Here is a 22,768-nt window from a genome sequence, read left to right as displayed (position 1 = left end):
CGGCACACCCGGGGCTGGGGCAGGATGGCGGGGCCGGGATCAGAGCCGGTGCCTCTCCGCACGGCCGAGCCCTCCAGGGGTACAGGGGAGGCCGCTCGGGTCAGCGGGAACCGATGCAAGGCGACGCGAGCGGCTCCGGGCGCCGCCTGCGGCCGCTGAAAGTTGCCCAAAGTCGGCCCCGGCGGGGCGGAGCGGGGCCGGCAGGGGCGCCCCCGGTCCTTCCCCGCGGAGCGCGGCCCGGCCTCCCCCGCGGGGGGCGGCACGGGAGGAGCGCGGTGCCGCGCCGGGCCGGGCCGGGCCGGGCGGCGCCGGAGGGCCGGGGAGCTGCTGCATGATACACCGGGGCGGAGCGCGGCGGAGGAGGGCGGGAGGGAGCGCGCGCTGCCGCCGCCTGCGAACGCCTGTCGCCGCCGTTAGACAGCGCTGGTCTCGCCCGCTTCTCCCTCCGCCCGCCCCTTCTGCGCGGAGCTGGGCTCTCGCTCCTGTTCCCCTCGGGCCGGCGACAGTCGTCCTCCTCCTCGTCTCGTCTCCCCTGGGCCCCATGGCTTCGGCCGCAGCGGCATGGAGAGTGCGGGCGTCTCGGTGCTGACCCCGCTGAAGCTGGTGGGGCTGGTTGTGCATCTTTCTGGCGCTGTGCCTACCTGGGAGCCTTGCTGAGCCCGCCTGGGTGACGGCGGACCACCAGTACTACCTGTCCCTCTGGGAGTCCTGCCGCAAGCCCGGCAACTTGGACAGCTGGCTCTGCGAGTCGACGCTGCACAGCGGTGAGATTCGGCTGCCCCCGCTGCCCCCGGCCCCGCTCCGCCGCCGGCCCTTGCTGCTCTCCCCGCTCCTCGTCCGCCTCCCGCTCCCTTGGCCGCACCCCGGGCACTGAGAATTCCTTCCCCTCGCCGTGCCCTGTCTGACCCGCCAGCATCCCTCGAGCATCCTCTCCTTCACCCTTGTCTCCTTCGGGACTGTATCCCAGCCCCTTCCCGGGGCCAGCCTCCCCGGACCGGAGCAGTGCCCGGGGCTGTGCACCGCTGCCCCCGCTGGTTCCCCCGCCTCGCCCGCTGTCCCTGGTCCCCGCCCGGCTCCCCGCGCCGGCCGCCGCTGCCGCCGGGGCGAGTCCCCTGCACCTTTGTCTTCCCTTCCCGTCCCTTCCCGTCCTTCCCTCCGAGCCTCGTCACCCATCCCCATGCCCCCGACACCGATGTCGCCCGGCGGTTCGGGCTGGGGCGGAGGCGGCGGCGTGTGGCGGAGAGGGCAGCGCCGAGCGCCCGTGCGGGGATCGTGCCAGGGTGCGGAGGGTGAGGCTCAGAGCGAAAGGGGCGACTGGCTCCATATGTGCCGTGGTATTGTCACAAAATATCCCGAGTTTTGAACTAGTTTGGTTATTTTTTCCGTGTGGCGGCTTCCCTGTACTGTGAGAAATGTTTGGGATCGAGTATCTTATAATTCCCCTCCGCCCTCATCTGAGAGTGGTCTGGTTTTGGAAAGTTGGGGCTTCCCTGAATCAAAACGGTGCTACTTTGTCCGGAGTGGGGACGCCTGGCTCGGACTCTCTCCATCACGCCGGGTGTGTTTGCTTGTGCGTGTCTTTCTCTAGCACGTACTGATCTCCCCATCGTCTTTCACGCTCCTTTGACCTTCGTGCCACACTCCCCCGTTGTGATTTTCTGATGCTCGTTCCTTCTCACCTTCTTAGGTCTTGATCACAGATTGTTATTTTTTTTAACGTCATTTCACTATTGCTTGGAGTACTTCAAAAATGGGTTGTGAATGATAAAAACAAGCTGCCTGTTGCATATTTTTCGGTAAATTATTTTGTAGTGCGATAATTGTTTTGATTTTCATGGGTGGTTTTATTTACTTTATGCCTGATAGCAACTTCTGGAGCCCCAACAGAAACACTAACAAATGCAGCCAGCCTCCCCCCCCCACATCGTTTTCATCCCCATTCTTTTCCACACACACACACAGACACACACACACTTGCATTGGTAAATCATCTGTTTGGATTGCTGTGCTCTTCGGGTGGGTAAATCGTGCAGGGACAAGATGTGTGCTTTGGGAGGGAAAGCAAAGGACTGACTATATTCTCAGTGTATTTTGTTTCCCTCTATTCTCTGAAGTCCTTGTCTAGATTCTGGGAAATAGCTGATCTCAGTTTGAGTTGGAATTACACAGGTTCCTTTGCTGCTGTGCTTTTTTTTTTTTTTTTTTCTATAGTGTGTGGTACTATTGGAGGGTTTAAATGTTTGGGTTTTTGTTTTAAATAAAATGAATTGTAGAGAAATGGTTTCAGTCAGTTGCCAGGTTATGTGCACGAAGTTTGGAGTGCTTTCTTTCTCTTCCCTGGTATAAATGGAAATTTATGTAGGAATGTCAGCTTCTACATGTCTCCTTAGCAACGTGAATCCTTTGCCCCTTCTCCCTGTCTCCTGAAATAGTATCCCCTTGATTACAGAAAGACTTTTCAGATGGCTTGAATGAGAACCTGCTTCAAATCCCCCCAGCTCCACACACTTTTCTGGGCTCCCCCCTCGATGGGTCTCCCCGTCACGCATGCGTGTGTGCACACACATGCACACAAAAGTGGGATGGAAAGAGAAGCAGGACAGCTTATGGAACTGCATAAAAGGACACTAATCTCTCTCTTTCCTCTGCTGGTCACCTGTCTGTCTGGGGGGATGTGGAAGATGAATGGGTGAGGATGGATAGGAATGAGATGTAGTTCTCATTGGATGCTGTGTATTGAAAATCTGATCTGTCCTCTGCTGGTGGTTTCTTCTATCATGTGCACAAATTCCTGCCTATCCAGTTTTATTCAATTTCTTTGAATGAGCTTTACCCATTTTCCTCAAATACTTCCCAGTCTAATAGAGCTAAGTTTCACAAGCTACTGTGGAATAAGTGAATAATTGTTTTACTGGGGTAAACCCTTCACTTTCCTCATGTTCAGCACAGAGTACTGCATTCTGACCAGACCTGAAATATGAGAAACTGCACTGTTTTCCTCTTGCCATCTGCTAGTGTGGCACAATTGCTATTAAAGCCAGTAGGAGCCACTAAGTTCACCGACTTGGACTGGGCTCATATTTGAGACCATTTTGTGTGCTGGCATCAATATTTTAAATGTACTTTCCTCCTACGTGGTGAATCCAGCAAGCAGCATTTTGGAGATAGTGGAGAGCTCCCACGGGGAAAGCTCTTTTAGCTTGATACCAGTGCAGGCAGCTTTGCAGCTAGCTGTGAGAAGAAGCAGCACACACAGGAAAAAAAAGGCATCTTCACCCATGGTTTTAAGAGATTTACTTCATCATTCCTTGAAGGAGAGCACCTCAAGTGGCATCATCAAGGGCATGCTCATACTAGAAGCTGTTAAAACATATACAAGGTTTAATTGAAAACTTTTGTTGTAATTAGATGTAGGACCCCTGACTGCTGTCAGAAGGGCAGCTTGGTAGTGGAGAGCAGAAGGAAATGCACTGAGCATGGTTGCATTGGCTGTTGTAGCAGGGAATAATCTAATTTTTGCTTGAGCTTTGCTAGTGCTTGGAGCATGTGCTACATTTGTTCTTTTCACTGTTCCAATGGTTTTTTTGTAACTTGCAAGCTATTGTTTGCTCACATGCTACTTTTAAACTCGTATAAGTACTTCACAATAATTACAGTTCAAGTATAGTTACATATAGTTACAGTGAGTCAATTTTTTTTTTTTTTTTGACATCTGAAAATTATAAAATATCTCATCTTTTTGTTTTTTGGGTTTTTTTGAGTCTTTAGGGTCTGTGTAAATCTCCCACTAGCAGCAACTTCAGGAGATGAAAACTAACAAAGTTACCAGTGTGGAAAGCTTGATTATAAAATTTTGAAATTCAGAAATGCAGTTGTAAAGCGCTGAAGTTTCACCAACTGTCTGGGCATATAACTATTTTCTGTAATCAAAGCTTACCTTGGCTAATGCACAAGTTGTCTTTAGACCAACTGCATTTTAAACTTGTGTGTCTTTAAACAATTTTTTTTTGTTTATTTGAAATGTATTATTTGAAGTGTATGATATCTAGTTTGTGATGATTCATTTACAGATTTATCAAGATTCATATATTAATATTTATTCATGTCACAGCATTAAAATTAAATGCATCCTGTGTAAAACTGCCTGGTGTATCTATACCTGCAAAGGTACTTGTCTTCTTCCTGCAGTTTAATAATAGTAAATTTGAATTTGTGCAATAGACTGCATCCATTTTAGCTCTTTAAATCAAAGACACACAACAGTAATGTAGAAGAAATAAAGGGCTCATAGAATCTGACCAACAGGTATACATTGTCTATTTTGACATAAATGCATGCATATGCTATTCATAGAAAATAATGGCTCCTTTCCAGGTTATTGTGAAAACAGCATATATAAAAATACATTTGAATGGTTTTGATTAACTGTATTCATTCTAATAAATGTGGGGGTATGTGGCTTTGTTACTTTACAACCTGTGGATTTCTTTATGCAACATTCAGTTTTCTTCAAGAATATTACGCTCTTTTAGAACTGTCCATGAATGTTTGAAAGACAAAACATTCTCCAGAAAATACATGCAACAGAGTCTCTGAATGTGTATTACACTTTGTGATGAGCAAACAGGGAAGGTAAGCTTAGCCTATAGCATAAGGCAGTAAACAACTTGAGTCTAGTTTTATGCTTGTAATTTTGTTCTAATTTGTTCTTAAAATAATTAAAAAAAAAAAAATCACCAGAGGCTGTTCATTCAGTAGCACTTCAAGGGGCTTAACCTTAATTACACATTAGATGCAGATATATGAATTGACAAGCCAGAATATTCTTGCATGGTATGTTCTTGTTCAGAATCTAAGGAGCTGTTCCAAGGAGAAATTGTTACCTCAAAAGCAGCTTCCTCATTAGAAGATCTGGATCATTGCACAGATTTGATGTTGACATGTATTTGTAAAAAGCTCAGCAAGGCTGGTAGATTGCTATAAAATAACAGAAGAACGAATGTAATTTTACTAGCATGAAAAGAGTGGCTCATACAATCTAAGGAGGAATTAATAACATTCCTTCTGGTTTTGAATACTGTAGTCTGTAATTTTGTGTATTAACTCTAATAATCATCCCTAGCACTTTATCTGAAGATGGATGTAAAATTAAACTACTTCAAACTCAGTGTCTAAGACTCTGGGCAGGCTGATCTAACTTTGAGTCTGATTTGAAGGTTGCCCTGCTTTCCATGGGAAGCTGAACTAGGTGGCTTCCAGAGGTTCTTCCCAACTTAAGTTATTCTTGTGATTCTCTGATGACTGATACTTTGTTTATGCCTGATGTCTATTCTGGCTTCTTCAAACTGTACAATATGCCTTTAATTGGCTTAACTACCCCTAACACCAGCACCTGATAGAATATTTTAAGGTGTGCTCCTTCTCTTACAAATGGACCAGTTAGTTTAGCCTCAGACTTCCCAAGGCCATGGAAGCAGCAGATCCTGTTCAGCAGTCTGGACCTTTTAGTATGGTGAAGGCTACCATTGCAGCCACCCTTCTCCAACCAGTGAGAGTACATCTGTGATGATTGTGTGAGTTCATCTGATCAGGCAAAGAGCATCATACATCTTATCAGTGATAATACTCTTGAACCCAAAAAAACCTTGTAGTTGTAGCATTTTATTGCTAATGCTGTTGTTCATTGCAATTTCAAAATCAGTAATGCATTCCATTGCTCTAGGTTTTGTTTATTAAATATGACGTCCCTGGAGTTAGGGGTAATGTAAGAAGTTTCAATATTTGATGAGACTTGTATATTTAGAATTGCACAGAAAATGGCCTTGCCTCTACTACTGATTCGTGGCCCAAGATGACCACATAACATTGAGGGTAACAGGAGGAGTGGTAAGGTCCATCCAGCTGTATTGTTTTATGTATTTCACTTGTTCCACTTAAAGCCATCGTTCTGATGGGAAGTACACCTCAAACTCTTTTAAATGCTAGTTGTTTTGGTCAAGGAATAAGGAATGAGTTTTGAAAGTTGCAGATTTTCAGTTTTCTGGAAGAACATTAATAGCTGTGGAAAATAGTTACATTTCAGTTCCAATGCAAAGCATAGCACTTCAGATTACTAAAAAGTAGTAGCTTTTATAGAAGAGGTCAGAAATAGTGAGTTTATTGTGAAAAGCTTGTATAACACATCTCCCACACTTCTTTCCTAATGGCAGAGTACTAAGAGTTCCAGGTTTTTGTGAAGTTCTCAAAGTTGTGGGTGTGTGCAGTTGTTTGAGGGTTTTTTATTATTCTTATTGAATGAATGAATATCCAATAATTAAAATGGCATAGTAGCAAGCTAGTCTCAGAAGAATGCTGTGTATCCAGTAGAGGGAATGCCTGAGTACATGCTGTACTATTCTGTGAATGAATTATAGATTACATGATTTTCTGTAATGCTGTGCTTGTCTTGAAGACCTCTGTTGGCAAAAGTGATGTGCAATGCATGTTGCTTATAAATGGTAAAATAAAGATCTTTATAATGGCACCACTTAATTCTTTGTTTGTATTTGTGCTGTGTTTAAAGGACCTTGTGATTTTAGAAATAAAGGCAGGCCACGGAACAGACATACAACATACTTCACCCCAACCCACGTGTCTACAAAGTGTATTTATTTCATATAAATAAGGAATGCAAGCTTTATTCTTCAGGAGAGGTGTGTGTCCGTGGGCAGATGAACAAGCACCTGCTGCATTTCAAGTTGCTCATGCATCTGCAGCCCCCCAGGCATTTAGACCATTTTGTTGTCTTGCTGTCTCTTTTACACAGCTGTAGAGTTGCTTACCATATTTTCACATATATAACAAAATCGTCCTCTGCACTCCCAGTGGCATCTTTGGGTGGAAGGTGAGGGACACTGCTTTCCATGGCAAAGTGAGCAATCTGCCTAGTGGCTGCCTACTTGCTCCCCCAGACTATCAACCACATCCTTCCCAGGCTGAGGAGGGTAGTTGGGAGAGCACCTTCTGCCTGGAGCATCCTGCCAGTGGGCTGTTACCTTGCTCTTGGAGAAAAGGAAAGCCATAGGAGGAGCCCAAGTGAGAGGGTTGCAGCTCTGTAGGGGCTGCTAAGGCCTTTTTCCCTCAAGGGTGGGAGAACCCTGAGTCTGGGCTGCCATCCAGTTATGGTCAGCATTCTTGTGCATCAAGGGAAAGATGCACAAACAGCAACAGAGCTTTGAAAGGGACTAGTTAGGGAAGAGGCTCTCTGAAGGAAGACTCAAATTTGGGTTCCCTTGTAGCTCTTTGTTCATGGATCTCAAAAATCTTTTTGCAACTTGGGTCTAGGAAATGGAGGAGGGCAGTTACAACCCACCCTAGCAGTCAAGAAATCCCACCAAGAAAAGGGGGTAGAGGTGTGAGATTGGAGTCTGGAGCCAGAGCTGGGAAGCAAAGACCCTGCAGCCTCTGAGAAGCTCTCTAGCCCCTGGTGTATAGCACTAAGGAGGCATCTGCCTTTCCTCCTTCAGTGTTTGGCTGCCCTTGTTATCCATTAGCATTCTGCACCTCTGTAAGACACAGGGGCTGCACCAGAAGGCTGGTTTTTGGATGTGTCCCTGCTTGTTCTCTTTGACTCATATTAAGTGACTCTCCACTCGGCATCAGGAACACTAAATCATCCTACAAGACTCTTGTACAGTAAATACAAAATGACTGATACCTTATGTGGAGCCTCTGAATTATCCTTAGGAGGCACTTAGGGATTTTGGCACCCAGCATAAAATGCTTAAATTTCTCTTTGGGTGTTGTCAGTGTCCTGGTGAAGTAAAGCTATGGGAAAGTCTTCCTATTAATCCCATGGGGTGTTGTGCAGCACTTGGGTTGTCAAGGGCTTTGTCCCATGCGCTACTGTGTGTGGGTGAAGACAGATTTCTTAGAGAAAATGTCATGTCCACAAACAGCTTCTTTTTAACTTATCTATGACTTAACATAGCTATTTCATTTGTTTAAATTTATAGCTTTTAGAAGAAGTCTTGATGTGAAGTGAGCTGTCTCTTAAGGAAATTATGCTTTCAGCCAGAGCTGGCTGGTTCCTGTAGCTCTGGTAATACTTTTTAAGTGTCTGAGTGACTTGAGTAGCCACGTGCACAAGTAATTTTCCTACTTTGGAAAAACCTTATTTTCAATCCATAAAATAAAAAGAAAATATAAAAGCAAGGGTATGTCTGGGCAGCAGCCAGAACTAGTAAACATACTGTAGTAATCAATGTGCAGAAAAAAAATTATTGTCATTTTTGTTCAAGGCTCCTCTGAAAAGCTGTGGCTAGAGCAATTTATGGAGGTTTGGTATGGATCTTACCAAAAAGCACTTCTGCCTGCAGTGTGCAGCAGTGTCCATTGTGGGATCCCAAAGGATTGTACTTGCAGACTGGCTGTACAGGAGCAGAGGAGTCTGGACCCAGTAACTTACAGGCACTGGACTCCCAGCTGTAGCCAATATTCCCTTCACCCAGGGTGGAATTCTGATGGGCAGCTCTTTGAAAACCATCCTTCTGCCTCAGGTTGAGGCTCCAAAGGTGACCTCTGTGGAGTAATTTGATGTGAGAACTTAATGGCCCCTGCTGTTCCTCAGCTTTTCCACAGAATTCAGTGGATCTTTGCCTTCCACAGAGGCCTCTGCTCATGATCCTGCTGAAGAAAGAAGAAATCTCATTGATCATGCAACCTAAACACTTTTAGGAGCTAGAGTTTGCTTTTATGTTTTTATATATACACTACCTTTCTTAAACTTTTGTTGGCTATTTGATATCTAACTTTCAATATGAAGCAGTTAGGAATATCTCTAGCTATCTTATTTTATTTAAGTTGATTTTTATTATACTTAGGATATTTAATTTCTTACGTTTCTCAAGTTTCTCTGCTTCACACATTCTTTCAAAATCATTATTCTTGATTTTAAATGCTATATTGCAATTTCTTAGAGTATTTGTGGTCTGAGGGCAGGTACTTGATAAATGGAAGCATTGCAATGAATCAGAAAAACTTACTTGAGTGCTGTGCTTTGTTTCTTACAGAGATTTTGTTTAGTGCTAGAAGGTCAGGCTGTTACATGCCTTCATCATGTAACAGCTGCATGCATTTTGGTGCTTCAGCCTTTATGAGGAGAAAACTTGGTAAAGAGCCATTGTATGGAAGAAAGGAATATTTGATTGCTTCTTAAGAAATTAATTCAGTTCACATGCACTGTCTGAATGAGCCCCATAAACAAATGTTTCACATATTCCTCAGTATGTTTCTATGCCCACAACTTCTACTTCTTTTACGTGGTAGTATGGTAGCATGTTGAAAAAAATTTTTAATTTTGGGGTACCTTACTGAAAACATGATGTCCATACTAGCCTCTTGCATTGATCTTTCTTGTGTTTAAAAATGACCTAGTTATTAAAATACATATTTCAGGACTTTGATATGTTTTCTTCTTTTATTCTTTCCCTGATTTTCTTCTAGTAGTGAAGGATGATTTTTCCCAAGAAATTGAGGAACTTCTCTTAATTAAAAATTACAGTTTAAAGCCTTGGTTCATTTCTTTTGGGGAAAGAAGGGAGTAGAGTTAGAAATGTCAATGTTCAGCTGACACTGTGCCTGTGGGTCACTAAGAAACAGGCAAAATTTCCAAATAGCAAGGAGACCAAGCTGTCCCCAAGAAATGTACTGACTGTTGTATGATGAACTAACTGAAAAGAAACAGTATCATCTTGGCATGGGGGCTTTTTTTCTTTTTTTTTATAACTGAAGATGGAAATTTTAATAAGTTTTTCACCACATATATATCAAAAATATGTGTTAAGTGCCAAGGCTCATATTTATATATAAATACTTAAATACTGAAGCCCACATCCCCAAATTAATGGGCAGATTTCTATAGTTAAAAATATGCAAACACTGTAATCACTGTCAGAACTGCAGTATATATTTCTCGTGGTTGTAGACATTGGGATGCTTCTTGGGGATTTTCAGACCTAAAAATAGGATACATTCAGTGAGCCTGTTCTTAAGAAATCTCTTGAGTTACTTAACAATTGTCAAAAGTGTCTTAATTCTAGTTTGGATGGGATAGGTGGCAGCATTAGTGTAGTTCTTACTGTATTGCTAAAATGGTGGAACATTGAAAAAATCTAAAGTTATCCACACCACTAAAGGAAATCGTATTTGGGCATGAAATTAGGTCACAGTACTTTTTAAAGTCTAAAAGTTTATTTCAGTGAGTTTTAATTGTTTTTTACCAGTTCCTAATAGTTTTCTTAGATAATGCATGTGTAGTTTTAAAAAACTGCAGTGGTTTACAGTGAAAAAGACTGATGTATACTCTTCAAGTGTAACAAATTGTGTTTTGAATGCAAAAAAGCAATAATTACCATCTTTAAGGCCCCATTTTCCTTGTGTTTTTTACATGTTTCTGTCTCTATGAGAAGAAGCAGTCTCACTGAACTGCTGAGGCTCCTGAACTTACAGTTCTTATTAGTAACCTATTTGCAAGATTAATGCATGCCTAGAAGACCTACAAGCATATTTTGGATATTCTAAAGTAGGTTTATGATGTTTATGTTCTGTGTACCAGTAGCACTGTGTAACAGAACAATCTCCTGATCCCATTTTGGTGCTGTGTGCTGTAAATCACTCTTGGGTATCTCAGAAACACTACAGATCTTTATTGTAGAAAAACTATGTTTGCTGTATGTGTTTATATTGTAGCTATCTGATTTACAAGGTGCTCTGCCTTCAGAGGTAGTGGTTCTATTTTTTTTGGATCTTTCTTTTATTTTGTGTAAAGTCCAATGGCCTGGATTAAACAAAAAAAAAACAAAAAAAACAAAAACAAAAAAAAATTGCTGTTAAATAGAAGACCTATGCAGAATATTTTACTTTCTTAATCCACCATAAGCTTTATTTTGTCACCAGATCAAATGGATTTCAGAATTAAAACTTCACATTTTTCCAAGATGACAAGGAGATTTAAACATGTAGTTACTATGGTAGCCAGTATAGGAAAGTTTAGTTCTATATTCTTTTTGCACTAATGTCTGACCTTCACAATGTTCTTCAACCAAAGTCTCTGCAGACTAATAGAAATAGGCAATTCCAGATGTGGCCCAGAACACATCATCAATACCTGGTCCCCAGCTGGTAGTGAGGAACAGTGAGAGCCTGGTTTTGTCCTGCTGTCAGCATCACTGAGGAGGTTGTCTTACTCAAGAAATTAATTTTGTTTATCCAAGTCAGTTCTTTTTTAGTTGGGAGTGTAGGTGTCTCCCAACACTCATTTGTCCTTTTACCTCCCACATCAGTACTATAGTAAGGTAGTTTGTTTATTTTTTAACCTTTCCAAAATCTGTATATGCATATTTGTCCTGGAAGTTAAACTGCATTTTAACCCCACACTTATATCATCTTTGCCTAATTTATTATCAGTTGTTTGGTAGTTTTTCAGTGTGGTTTTAGAAAGCAATAGGTTGCTCAATCTTTTTTTTCCCATTTAGCTGCTACTCCAGTGTTGTACACATTCCCTTTGCATTAGTGTTTGGCACCTGATCAATGCAAAGATAACATTTAATATTTTATTATTTGTGGTGACTTTAAAAAAATTTTAGTTTCTGAGTTTTCCTGTCTGGCTCTTTGATTTATTTAATCAATTTTATGTGTCTTTTAACTTTGGTGTGGTATGGATTTATGTGGCTAGTCTTTGTATCTGTGTAATTTTCTAGTGCAAGGATTCCTTTCATATTGTTCCAAAGTGGTCCATTCTGTTTATTTATTTTTTTTTTTTATATCTGTAATGCATTCTGATATTGGAAAAATCCTTTCTAAATCATCAGTACATTAATCTCTTGGTGTTTCTGAAGGCTCATGTTAATACTAAAAACCACTCACCAAAACATCTCTGTCCAGTACTAAAATCATATTTCCATCCCAATAATGATAGTATAGCAATGGAATACACAGAAAACTGACATTAGAGATTGCATGCTGATGATAGAATGAAAGATTGCTCCCAGCCTTGGGGTTTAGTCCAGTAAGAAAATAAAGAGTAAAATAGCTTGGAAGGTTGAGTGCTCTAGTAATTAAATTATCAGTAAAGGACATGCCTGGATTTCTGCAAAGAATGAAAATAAATTTGTGTACTTGGACAAACACACCTTTAAAATCCCTTTCTTTTCAAGCAATGCTTTTAAAGCTCTTCTACCCACTTTCTTCTTTTAATCTCCTTCATCCTTTTTCATGTGATACGTGAAGGCTTTTTGGTGGTAATAGCTGCCAGCATTCCCTTCCCAAACTCCACAGCTGCACTGTCTGTATCTTCAGCAGATTAGATTCCTCTTGAAACTGGATCCATTGTGTATTTAAAACAGTGCCTTTTACTCATTCCCCAAAGAGCATGTTCATTGGTTTTGTTGTTTTAGTAGTCTTAAGATATCTAAATTTAATTTGGAAATAGTAATCTTATTTTCTTTGAATTGTGTAATGTCTGGGTATTACATGACTGCTATTATTTTCAAAGCAGTGAGATGCAAAGGATCCATAGGTCCTTTTCCCATGAGCATCATTTTCCTTGAACTAGTAAATAGTAGTGATAAGCAGTAAATAGTGATCTGATTCTTTTTCATTATGCCTGCTCTGGAGAGAGGAAAAGTCTTAGATATTCTTTTGGGAAAAGGGACAGCCCAAAACCTGTGCCTTTCTAAAATCCCACAGAAGCTCTTAAGTTAGATCTTGGATGTTGTATACATGCATCATGGCCATCAGCTTACAAATGGATTCTGATTTGTGTGATTTAAGACTGTAAATATTTTGTTTATTACTGTATCCATTATGTATGAGAAAAACTAGAAAATACCCTGAGCCAAGTGCATACAGAGGTTGCTTTTGGGAGAAGAAAAGCTGACACTTGAGGATATCAGACATTTTAAAATGGGCTTGAGATTTGACTGGGTCTGCAGCTAATGGTTGTTACTGCCTTTAGAAAGTCTTAACTTTTAGCTGTCTTTTAGTGTTGAAAATGCATATATATATATATATTAAACCTTTGAGCATCTCCTCACTTTTGTTACTCATTTTGTGTGGCCTTGGTACTCCCCAAGAGACAGGTGTGTATCATACTCTGTGCATTTCCCTTGCTGTGTCATCCTGATCAGCTCAAGCAGAGGTTTGACTTTTGTGAGAAAGTTACAGCAGGGTCAGCTAACACAACCCCAGCTAATCCCGAGCCAGCCTCAATTTCTCATTCTAAATTGGATAAAAACCAGGGGACCAAATTACTCAGTTTTACTTGAGACAAAATCCCAATGAGGCCAACTAAGGCTCCAGTAAGCGTGGGAGGTTGTGGCACACTGCTTCTGAGTTACATCTGTTCATGAAGGTGATTCACTAATTAGGGGGAAAGAGATTCATGGCACAGTGTTTATTTACCAGAGCCTTGGTGCAGCCTTTGTGTTCCTCATATTCTGTTGTTTCTGTCATGCCTGTGGGCTTGTTTTACTGAAATTGTATTATTATTTTTTTCCCCTCTCTGTTTTTTTCCCCTAGACTGGCAGATAGCTACCCTGGCTCTGCTGCTGGGTGGTGCTGCCATTATTCTCATAGCTTTCCTGGTTGGGCTGATCTCCATCTGCGTGGGGTCTCGGAGGCGCTTCTACAGACCCGTTGCAGTCATGCTCTTTGCTGCAGGTAAGCACTGCCATCATTAAAAAGATTTCCTGAGAACAGCTGAACTTTCATGGAGGGAGTTGTGCCTCGTTCTGCATACTAATTCAGAGGTGTTTGGTTACTTCTCTGTTAACTCCAGTGAGGTTTCTCAGGCTATAAGTTCTGCATAGCATTAATCATTTTTGCAGTTACACTATTATTAGTTCATAAACAATTATTTATTTGCATTATATTTATTGTTTTGTGAAGTAAGTGTAACGGGGGAAAGTAGAGAGAATAAATCTCAAAATACCGTCTTTAATCTGTGACTTTGTGCTGCTTGATGTCCCCATTTTTATTCTTCATGCAAAGCCTTTTTATTTTAATGTTCTCTCTTTTGCAATTTTAAAACAGGGAAATTAATACCCAAAGGTGAACCCTGGAAGCTCTACATGTGAAAATAAATAGGATTATCTTGCAAGGTGTTTATATATGCCCCTGTGCCATAAGGAATTAATTTTGTTGTGTCATCTCGCTTGGTTATTAATTTAACAACCTGTCACAGTGTAGTCCCTGTTTGGTTTTAAAAACGCAAAAATGGAACAGTTTATATAAACTATCACAAAATCTTAAGGGAGACCTAAGAATCTGAATTGTCTGTAAGACTGGTCCAGTGAGGTACAATTACAATATCAAATCATCTCCTTTTATATATTCTGGTGCTTTGGGGCTTTGTCAGCATGGATGTTTGAGTTTCTCCTGAGACTCGGCGGCCGTGGTTTGCCTTCATCCTGTCACTCACATCTGCATTGGAGCCAGCAGCTGAAGCCCCTTCTGATAGCCCATAATGAAGAGAATGACAGAACCTGGGGATGTATTAAAAAAAGCCACTTAGGAGGATATGAGAGGATAAGAGCATGGAATTGGAGGCAGTTTGGGATGAAGGCTCCTGCTGCCCCCTGCTGATAACATGGCCTTGATGGAACTGAGCCCTTCAAGATAGCCCTTTTATGTGCTCAAGACACATTCCTAGATTACATTTAATTTGCCTTTAGGAAATTAAAGCAACCTAGGATCAGATTCCCTGAGTGGAAATCATCTGGTTTTGTTCTATGTGTCGCACTGCTTGCTTGGTTAAATGAATAAAGGTATTGGTGCCAATTTGTTAAAATTTAGTGTTAATTCTGAGGTTTATAGGGTATGCTGGGCAGTTAACTTCGAAGGAAATGGGGTTATTTAATTTTTCTGGTGGTTTCTTGTTTGGCTTTTGGCTTCATTTTTCATAGAATTGTGTAGTAACTCAGTAATTATTCAGCCATACACGCCTGTTGCTCATTTAGTAGTTTAGTTTGTACTAAAAAAAGAAGTGGCTTTCCACAAGTAAAGATTTCCTCAAATTCTACTGTTTGTCTTCATGTGCTCTCCTCTGCATAAAATTGCTTCTAGTCTTTATTACAAAAGGTTGATGGTGAGGAGGTTACTGCTTACTTGAATCTAAGAGGAAATTAAATTGGTTCTTTAGCTTATGATTGTGTTCACATCTTCTCTTTGCCTCTGTGTGTGTGCATGTGCATTTTGAACAGCCATAACCTGAAGCATATGAGAAGAGAGATGATAAGGCTGAGACAACCATTCTTCTTCATTATCTGGCAAATCTGAGGAGAGTCTTTTCAGAATTTGACACTTACACTGTTAAAAGACATTTCCTGCAGGTTTTATCTTTGATGTCAGCAATTTGTAGAGATGAATATGGATGGCATATCTTGAAAGAATTATGGAAAGAATCCCCCACTGAAGAGGGGAAAGTTAAGATTGTAGCAGTTTGTGCCTTATGCAGCTTTCCATAGATTCAAGCCTTCCATCTGTGGATTTCACTAATCTTTCAGGATAAACACCACCCTGACCTGTGAATGTGTTGTCAAGACCAAATATTCTGTGTTACTGTGGCTGGGAGTCTATCAGCTGCCTCTGGATAAAGGACACAGTATGAATTGCCCAGAGACATTTAATGATGGGTGTTGGGTAGAAAAGGTCTCTGTGTGGAAAAAAGGACAAAATGGAAAAGTTATTTCCAGGTGCTTTATAGAGTCCAAACAGTTGGCTCCAGGCTATTTTTTTCCTTCAAGTTTTGATTTTTTTTTTTTTTTTTCTCAGCTTCAGCTTTCAGTTAGCAAGTTTGTAGGTGAGGGGGAAGATTGATTGACTAGGACTGGAAGACATGAGAAAGAAAGGGACCAAGAAAACCAACATTCAACTTAGATGCTGAGAATAAGCCAGCAAGTAATGCAAAGATGTGAATGTGTTTTCATAGATCTGCCAGTGTGTATTGTAATGTTGAGAGGTAGAGGAATGCCTCAGGTAATGGAAAAATGTGGAGCAGACAGGGAGGCAGTTTTAGGAAATCTTGCATGGACCTATCTTGGCTCATGTGGCTCTTTGGTTTCCAACTCATGGACCTGCTGGGTAACTTGGAGTTCATGAACCAAACTGGCCCTGAAAACTGCACCCTCAAAGTGCAGGCTCACAAACTTGTCATGATACACTTACTGTTTAACTAAGTGCTAACCAGTCTAATTTAGGGGCAGAAAGAGAAAGTGTGCTTGCTGAAAGTCCATAAAAGGGACAAAAGAAAAAATAAAGATGCTTTCCTTTTGGTGCTGTTTTAACAAATGTGACAATGTTTGGAAGAATAGCCTGCTGATGTTATCAAGTTTTTAATATGTTGCACAAGATGCTCTTACATGCAAACTAGGAAAAACAGTGGCTAAAATATTATAGGTAAGAGAGTTATATAAAGTGGTGGCAGATAATAATTGGAGAATATTTAACGAGGTGTCTTTTAATGCTGATAGAGAGAGCACAGTACAGCTGGACTGCATCCTTAGTTCTGTGCTATTACCTATTTTCATAATGATGTGGAAGATAGAATGAAAGTTTACTTGTCAAAATTTATAGTGGAAGTAGAAAAAAAATGCAGATACATTGAAAGCCAGAATTTGATTTTATGAAGTTGGTGGAATGGTCTGAAAAAGCAGGACTGACTTCAGTAGAATGTAGTGCAGATTGCTGTAGGGCAGCAAAAAAGTCATAATATCAAAGAAATACTGTTGGGGAAAGCTCTGTAGGTTATATATGCCTTGTTGAGGCAGGATGGTCACTGACAGTGACAGCTTTGTCTGGTCCAGTTTTGATGAAATTCAAGCATGAAGATGGTGCAACCTTTCCAAGCATGTTGTCCTGGGCCAATGCTACCTTCCTTATGATACTTTTTTCTTTGTTGATGTCATTTCTGAATCTCTGAGGTTAATGTCCACTCTATTGCTGTCAGCTTACACGACACTACAAAGAGAATTTTTTTTTCTCTCATTGTTGCAGCTGTGCTTTCTGGTAATCTTTGAAACACCTAACCCTTGTTAATGAAGTGCTTTACTCATCTGAAATGAGCAGGATGTAGAGAACAGAAGTACAGAACTTATTAGCCAGCACCAGCATTTTCATAATTATTAATCAATTAGAAAGCCACATTGCAAGTGGGTTGTTTTTGGGTTTTTTTGCATCAAAACTTATAGTCAAACATTTGAACAAAGAAAAAAAAAGGTGACTGAAATTGTATTTTCCTACTTTTAAAGCATTTGTTATGATTTCTGCATGTTTAATATGAGTATGTATAATTGCTTATATTTCATATGCATGGAATAAAACTAATATTCCTGTTCCCGTATTGAAAGCATCATAGTGCTTCATAAAAACATGTCTATGTCTGAAGTGAACAATCAAGTTTGAGATAATTAGTCTTTTCTGAACAGCATTTGACTAGCAGATTTTTTACTATTTCCTTTGCAGCCTGTTTTTTCTATAGAAAAGACTTGTACTTCAGAACAAATATAGTATGCACTTCCCTTAAGCAAGTCAGCATAGCATGGAGTTCCTTTAAATTCATTAGAAACAGATCAGTAGTTGCAGGCATTGCTTTCAACATCTTTTGGGGTCATTCTGGTCATTTCTCATAACTTTGCTGTCTGCTGTTTCTAGCTTACACAGCTCCCTTCCTGCTCTGCAGGGAAAAACAATGACAGAAGGCAAAATTAGTGCAAAGTGATGACAGTGCTGTGTAGGGTGGCTGTTCCCACCAGCCACTTGCTGCCAGCACTTCTTTTGAGTTCTACAGTAGTGTATCTGGACCAATAGTAGGAAAAGCTGGAGCCCTCACTATGGAAATGTCAAAAAAACCCTCTTGTGTGCGTTGCTGCTCTAGCAACATGTTCCTCTTCCAAGAGAATCACTTTTTTTTTTCAGTTGTGTTTTGACAAGTCCAATCTGTAGATTGAAATTAAGCATACTTCATATGTTACACTGGGGAAGGTGGAGACTTCCTTGGTTTGCAGTTGACACAGACACACATGGAGCAGTTTCTGCATTGACTCAGCAGAGATGCTGCATCTCCAGTGCAGGAAGCCACTAAAGAAAAACTCATGCATTTCCATACATTTTCAGAAACCCTTTCTGACCTTGAATGGTCTTAAAGATGTGTTTGAAAGCTGAGCATATGTTGAGGTGCTTTTGGATGTAAAGATGGTCTCAATTATACAGAACTGGAATGCATAATCTTGTCATAAGAGTAGGTGCTTTTCACAGTGTATTCTGCCAGAGTTTCTCAAATGTTGTGCAGTATTTTGTGAACTGACAGACAAAAAAATTATATTCAAATGGAATAACACTAAGTAACACTCCAATAACTGTAGAATTAAAAAAAAAGTCCTGTGGATTTTAATATCCACATCAGAAAATCCACTGTGCAAACATTATTCAGATTGTCAATCTCAAGTAAGGGTTCAAGGACTACTCTGTCAGCTGAGGTGGGATGATCTGAAATTTCCAGTAAGTTTATAGTTTTATCACTGAGGTTCTGATGAGCGTGGGGCATTATCTCCCCTTACCAGTCCTGACCTCAGGACAGGTGAGCACTTGTCTGCAGGGCTAATGAAAGGGGCCAGTTGGACAAGGGTGTGTGGGAGTGAATTGGCCAATGTGTGTCTGTGGATTTCCAAGACAGTACTATAGGAAGCAGTGATTTTGAAGCTTTTTAATGTCTTGGAATTTGATCTATTTTATTATCTTCTTTCATCACACAGAATTTCTGACCCACCCTCTAAATTCATAATAGTTTCCTGGTTTGAAGTTTAGTGGCTGATCAAATTTTATAGATTCCTTGGTATTCTGTGTGAGAATGTCATTAATTCTGATTACAGAACACAGTAATGCATATGAAATATGTGATTCACTGAATCTCTACTGAGCACAAGTATATATCACCTGTGACAATGAATTATTTCTAGGCTAAGTAAATTATTTGATTCTCAGCTACATTTCTTAATATATATTCTCGCTTCTCATTTTGACTTATTTATAATGGCAATAGAACAAGTTTTGCTGTTATGGAAGGAATAATGACTGCAAACTAAAATATAAAGGAGAGACTGAGAAGAATTTGGGAAATACTATTCTCACTGTTTATATTGTGGACATTTGAAGGATCATAATTATATTGCAGCAATAATATTTGTTCATCAAGGAGGGAATATGGAAGAGCTGCTCTGTTCTCTGTGAATGAAATGAAGGTGATTTAAAAAGAGCAGCACTTACAAGCTAAAAATCACTGAAAGCATTTTAAATGTGAATTTCAGTTATTTGATATTTTCTTTGTTTTAGGGAAGTAAAATAAGGCTTCTTCTGATGTTTGATTTTTTTTCTCTTTCAGTTGTTCTCCAGGTCTGCAGCTTAGTCCTTTACCCAATCAAGTTCATCGAAACGGTCAGCTTGAAAATATACCATGAATTCAACTGGGGCTATGGCCTGGCGTGGGGTGCAACTATATTTTCATTTGGGGGTGCCATTCTTTATTGCCTAAACCCTAAGAACTATGAAGACTATTACTAGAATCATTTAATGAAAAGAAAAATTAAAAAAAAAAGGATTACCCCATCTTTTCTAGCTCACAGTTTTTTTAGAACACTTGTGGAGCACCAAACAGTCTGCTCTGTTGATAAAATAGCCTTTGCCTTTTGGGTGTGAACACTGTAACCAGCTTTTACAACCATTTAGAAGAACTGCAAACACTAGGATTGCTGATGTTACATAGGCAGATGCTGCAAGCTGCTGATACATAAACTTCATTTTTCCTGACAACAAGCAAAAGGATCTACGTGGCAGCAATCATTGTGAGAAAACTAGTTGGAATGAGAATGCAATGCCAGCATCTGCTATTGCCTTCAGGGGAGCAGCTGGTATGGGCTCCATTTAGAAGTTTCCCTGTATCATAGAGGATTCAGATGTCTGATAAGCAGGCAATGGCATCTTGTACAATAGGCTGACTTGGCCCCTTGTTACTTGCTCAAAGGCACTCTTAAGGAATTAGATGCAAGGGACTGTGTTGAGGGCAGTGAATGTAACTGGTTAATGACTTGTCTAATATCTGCATTCAACAGTCTGCTGGGAGAATAATTAAAAAAAAAGAAAAACCCAAACAAGCCACCAACCCACACAGGATTTCATGAATTAGTAATCTACATCACCGTGCCAGCTGTAGCAGATTGTTGAAGGAAGTCCAAACCCAGAGACATGTGCTTCTGACTGTGTAGTTGGAAGTTGTCTCAGCTCTCAGTGTTTTGCTGGAGGGATGAAGATAAAGGGGAATAGAAAAAGACCTATTCTGTCCCTGAGACATCTGAAATGTATGAATGAATTGCAGTTGTCCTGAGTACCAATTTAACTTGCAAACATTGTGATGAAAAAAATGCATATGGAACAAGTTCAGTTATATTTTTGAAAGGAATTTGTTATTATAAATAAATATATATAATGCAAATATATATGCAGAGAGAGAGAAATGATTCATCTTAAAAATGTAATATGAGCTGTGATGCAGTGGTTAAAATACTGACTTTGTACACATTCTTGAAAGTCTTGGATTGGTGCCCCAATTTTGATTGGTGTTACAAAATAAACACACAATGGTTTGTCCTCTGTATATGCCCTTGTACAGACTCTGTGTTATGGGAAATGCTTAAAAGTTCACATCAAGTTAAGGTAGAACTGGACAAAAATAACTTCTTGCTATTCCATGTGTAATATAATACTTGCTAAAATTATTTTCTAAAGGTGTTGCAAATTAAAAAACTGCCATTTTTAAAAAATCCAGTTAGGTTGTCAGTATCTCTGATCATCAAGAATATAGCTGAGACCTCATCATGTCCATATTAAAACATTAGCACTTCAGGAGGTAATCTCTTGTTTTTAAAAGATGAGTTTTTAATGGACTTTTTGATGATTATGTACATCTGATTACTCCTTTCTTAGTCTATTTCCCACTTAAAACATGCAGAGACTGTACTCATGAAATGAAACCCAAGATAAAATAGGGAGAACTTACACATGAATTTAATCTGCATCACTTTTATTTTTGTTTACAATTTGCTTATTTGGATATTTTCAATTAATTATAAGCATATTTTTATACAATTTTAATCTTTAGAAATACCTATTTTTTTTAACGGAGAAAATGAAAATATATTCTGTGTGGAACCTCTGCACAAGCAGATATGCTGGGGTTGCACATCCACCTGTACACAAATGGTTTTGCTGGTTCCAGGGAAAAGGCTCCTGGTTCACTGGGTGTTGAGATGGCATCTCCTGTGTTGCTGCTGGGCCACCATCTGCAGAGTGCTGAGGGTCTGCCATGAGCAGGGACCACAGGGCTGCCTGTAGGAGGTCATTGTGCAAGTATTGCTGGCTGGTGGAGATGGTTTATGAAACTCTGGGACTCTGGAGTTCACTGGCAGAATATTCTGAATCGGCAGCCTTTGCAGAACCAGCAGTGATTAATTAGGTTAGATGGAGCAAAATGACAGCTTGACATGGAAGTGGCTGCATGGCAATGCCTGGAGAACAAAAAGGATGGGAGGAAAACTTGTATCCAGTTATTTCACAGGCACCAAGAGAGCATCAGTAACTGCTTTATTTCCTGGGACTTACATAAGGCGGATATTCAGTATATAGTTAACTCAGTATCTTTCTGAACAGCTGTGTAGTTCTGCTTTTATTTAGCAGCATGGAGAACACTGTAGTTTGGCATGGGAATTAGATTAGTGCAAAGAAGCCCACTGTGAGAAGATGTCTGTACCTTTCTAAGATAGTGTTTTGGGGCTGGCATTGTGTGGCACTTTGTGCTGACAGGAAGGTACAATGCTGAACCCATATCATAGACTCTAATTTATCAAATTGTTTTTCTTTACATAGAGTTTGAGCGAAAGCAACTGCCAGGCCTAAGGCAAATGCAAATGAATGGTGTGTGCTCTGCAAGTCACTGGCTGTTAATGTGAAAGCTGTTCAGGCAAAACAATTTACAAATGTGAATGCCTGAAGACAAGGTTCTTGATTCACAGTTGGGTCAGAGATCTGATTTGCAGTCCCAACATCTGCTTTACCTCTTGAAGGTGATGCAGCCCATTAGGACCCACCTCAGGCTCCTCAGGACCTTTGTGTTTGGGCATCTAGTGTGTGGATTTAGGTACCTACCTTTAGCTTAGGTTGCTACTGCAGTGTCTTTTTTTCCCTCTTTACCATTGCAAATTTTGGCAAGCATCCTGTTTCTCAGAACAGAACTAAAAGTAAGTCCAACTTTGCTGATTCTTGGGGGGTTTTTTTAGCCACAAAAAAAAGATGCAAGTCTATGTCCTGAGTGTACGTACTACAAATTAATAATTTTGTATGTTGTGATTGTGTCACGTCACCATTGTTTAAGTTGTTTGACTTTATCTCACTGGCAGAATGATTCTCTCCCACAAAAAATCAATTTTTTTTTTTCCAAATAGATATGAATAAAAACATATATATATATATATAGCAAACTTGCAAGCAGGGCTAGTTATTTGTATTTTTTAAGCTTAAAGTATCCGTCCGGTGCTGACAAATAACCAGCACCTCTTCTGGACTTCTTGCACAACTTCGTTTAGCTTTTGTAAATTTTAAAAACAAATATAGAGAGACCTATGTGTTTGAAATATAAATGATATATATGGATTAGCATGTAACTGTATATTATTAAACATGCAAT

The 22,768-nt window shown here is 40.3% G+C and overlaps 1 protein-coding gene across 1 annotated transcript; it reads left to right on the top strand.

The window, feature by feature from the left end:
- The first annotated feature begins 312 nt into the window (after window positions 1-312).
- TMEM47 (transmembrane protein 47) lies at window positions 313-20,683 on the top strand. Its single transcript, XM_079319271.1, is given in 4 exon segments — window positions 313-615; window positions 617-764; window positions 13,558-13,698; window positions 19,415-20,683. Coding segments are annotated over 4 exon segments (522 nt in total). The 5' UTR covers window positions 313-561; the 3' UTR covers window positions 19,594-20,683.
- Window positions 20,684-22,768: the final 2,085 nt, after the last annotated feature.

Source organism: Erithacus rubecula, assembly GCF_903797595.1.
Source record: "Erithacus rubecula genome assembly, chromosome: 1".
Taxonomy (NCBI): Eukaryota; Metazoa; Chordata; class Aves; order Passeriformes; family Muscicapidae; genus Erithacus; species Erithacus rubecula.
This window is presented reverse-complemented; position numbering and strand designations above follow the sequence as displayed.